Source organism: Tigriopus californicus, chromosome 2, assembly GCF_007210705.1.
Source record: "Tigriopus californicus strain San Diego chromosome 2, Tcal_SD_v2.1, whole genome shotgun sequence".
In the NCBI taxonomy this organism is placed as follows: Eukaryota; Metazoa; Arthropoda; class Copepoda; order Harpacticoida; family Harpacticidae; genus Tigriopus; species Tigriopus californicus.
The window spans coordinates 5664775-5666960 of record NC_081441.1 but is presented as its reverse complement, the minus strand read 5'-3'; the positions used below and the strand labels follow the sequence as shown (position 1 = coordinate 5666960).

Sequence of the window (2186 nt, the reverse complement as noted above, 5' to 3'; positions counted from 1 at the left end):
CGAGGACGAGACGATAGTTGAACGGTTGCTGGCCTTGAGCGAAATGTTTCCCCAGTCTCTGCGTAACGGCACCTACTACACGGCCGTCAACAGCGCTGATGTACGGTACAGCAGTGGGATCTCCACTTGAGCTCGCCGCCGGAGGAGGTCCTGACGTGCCAATTTCTCGGCCAAGGGCTGGCGGAATTCCGAGTTCGGGTCGGGCAGGAACTCCGGGAAGATGAAGCGGAAATCGCGACGGCGAATCGAGCGATGCTGCCCAGAGAGAGATAATCCCCGGGACAACGGCCAAGAGGAAGATGACGTGCCCAGTGATGTGGATTTGGATGACCCGTTCTTTCGGAGTGAGTTGGCTGAAGGTAACGCCAGTGATTCTGAGACTGAAATCCCCATGCCCAAGAAGAAGAGTAAAAAAGCCTTGAAGAAAGATAAAAAGGCCAAGGCGGTCAAGGCGAACGAGGAGAATGGTGCAGATGGGGAAACTCGGGCCGATCTTGGCTTATTAGTCATGGACTCGGATGATGAGAAAGGACACTTTGATTACAAGGATATTGTAGAACGGGAAAAGGGCAAAAAGGCCAAGAAAGGTCGGAAGCGCAAGAATCCCGAGGAGAAACAGCCCGTTGCCGAGGACGTGTTTGAAATGGACTTGCAAGATGATCGTTTTGCTGCCGTGTTCCACAACGCGGATTTCAATGTGGATCCGAGTCACCCAAGCTTCAAGAAGACTAAGTCTATGCAGCAAGTGATCAACGAGAAGCAAAGACGCATCCTCCAGTCCGATAGTCTTGTAGCGAAATCCCCAAAACTCAGTTTCCAAAACTCACACCCCATTTCCTACATCCACGACCACCAAGTCCAGACAGAACGAACATCTGGATGTGTTAGTGAAGGCCATCAAGGCCAAAACGCGCGGAGCGAAAACCACAAGCAAAAAGGGCAACAAGAAAAGAAAAGCTTCTTAAGCGTAAGATCTAAAATAAATGAACCCTGTTTCGATGTAATCCAAAAGGCTGGATTTTGCGTCGCTTTATTTAGACTGGTAAAGTAGGAAAACCAGGGCCAGAGTGTCTGGACTCTATCACAGATAGGTGATGGCTTTGGTCTTCTTCTTGTAATAGGACTCGGGCAACACGTTCTTCAATTGGGACAAATACTTGGTGAACTTGATGTACTTCCCCTCATGCAAGTCCTTGTTCTGAATAAACCCCTGTCCTTTCCACATGAAGGCCATGTGGGCATCACGCACGTCCAAATAAAACTCCAAGATCAGATTCCGTTTCACCAAGGACATGCACGCCACCACAAAAGCAAGCAGTCCTCTGTGTGCGTGTACTGGTAACGCCCACAATCCATGAGCAAACCCCACATTTGAGTCACGTTCTCGTCGTCGAACACAGAGGGCTGGTTGATCTCGTACTGGATCACATGGGGCGGATCTTCGGGCGGGGCCGTATAGCCCAATAAGAAGGCAATCAGGCAACCATCCAAGGTGGTGGCTTTTAGACTGAAATGGGGCCGTTTGGCCATGGAGTCGAGGAAGAAGCCCATCTCGCGATCTCTGAACGAACTACTGAGTAGGGCCGCATTGGCCTGGAACAAGTCGACGGGGTTGAAAGGTCCGATGGTCACCATAATGACCCGTCAAGCCAGACTATTGAACAGTCGTCAAATTGGGGATTTGAAGGATAGGAAACGGCTCGTGTTCTCGCTCGTTCATAGAGTAGGGACATTTTGCTGTTCGACATGAAACACGAGCGTAAGCATGGAGCAGGAGGGTAAATTAGGCTAACTTCAAATTTCCCGCTGAAAAGTAAACATGCACATCAATGCACATCCTCCTGCTCAGATCAACGTTATTCTCCACCAGTAAGTTGGCGGTACGACTTTTTTAAACTTAACCTAAAGCTAACCTAATCTAACCTAACCCGATATATACAACCCTTAAACTTCATTTCCAAACTTTATAACAATATACTATGAATTTGAAATTGAAGCCCGCCAACGAAGTGATGGATAATAACGATGTGCATCGATGTGCATGTTTATTTTTAAGCGGGAAATTAGAAATCAATAAGCTTAGGTGGGGGAATTCTGGGTGGCAGGACGAGCTCGAGCTCGAGCTCGTCTGAGATAGTATCCGGATTCTCATTCTTGGCATCTGCCTGACTGATCTGCAGGGAGGC

General features: G+C 48.8%; 2 protein-coding genes across 2 annotated transcripts in view; one reads left to right on the top strand and one right to left on the bottom strand.

Moving 5' to 3' along the window:
- LOC131892622 (ESF1 homolog) overlaps positions 1-1380 on the top strand; it is a gene marked incomplete in the record, with an annotated part of 5146 nt that extends 3766 nt beyond the window's left edge. Inside the window, 1 exon segment of the mRNA XM_059242446.1 lies at positions 272-1380. Coding sequence (XP_059098429.1) covers positions 272-1051 — 780 coding nt within the window.
- The window catches only part of LOC131876877 (uncharacterized), a 2669-nt gene continuing 1476 nt past the window's right edge, over positions 994-2186 (bottom strand). The window contains exon 3 of the mRNA XM_059222390.1: positions 994-2184. Within this exon, the coding sequence (XP_059078373.1) occupies positions 2064-2184 (121 nt within the window). The 3' untranslated portion in view covers positions 994-2063. The remainder of the gene's footprint in view (positions 2185-2186) is intronic.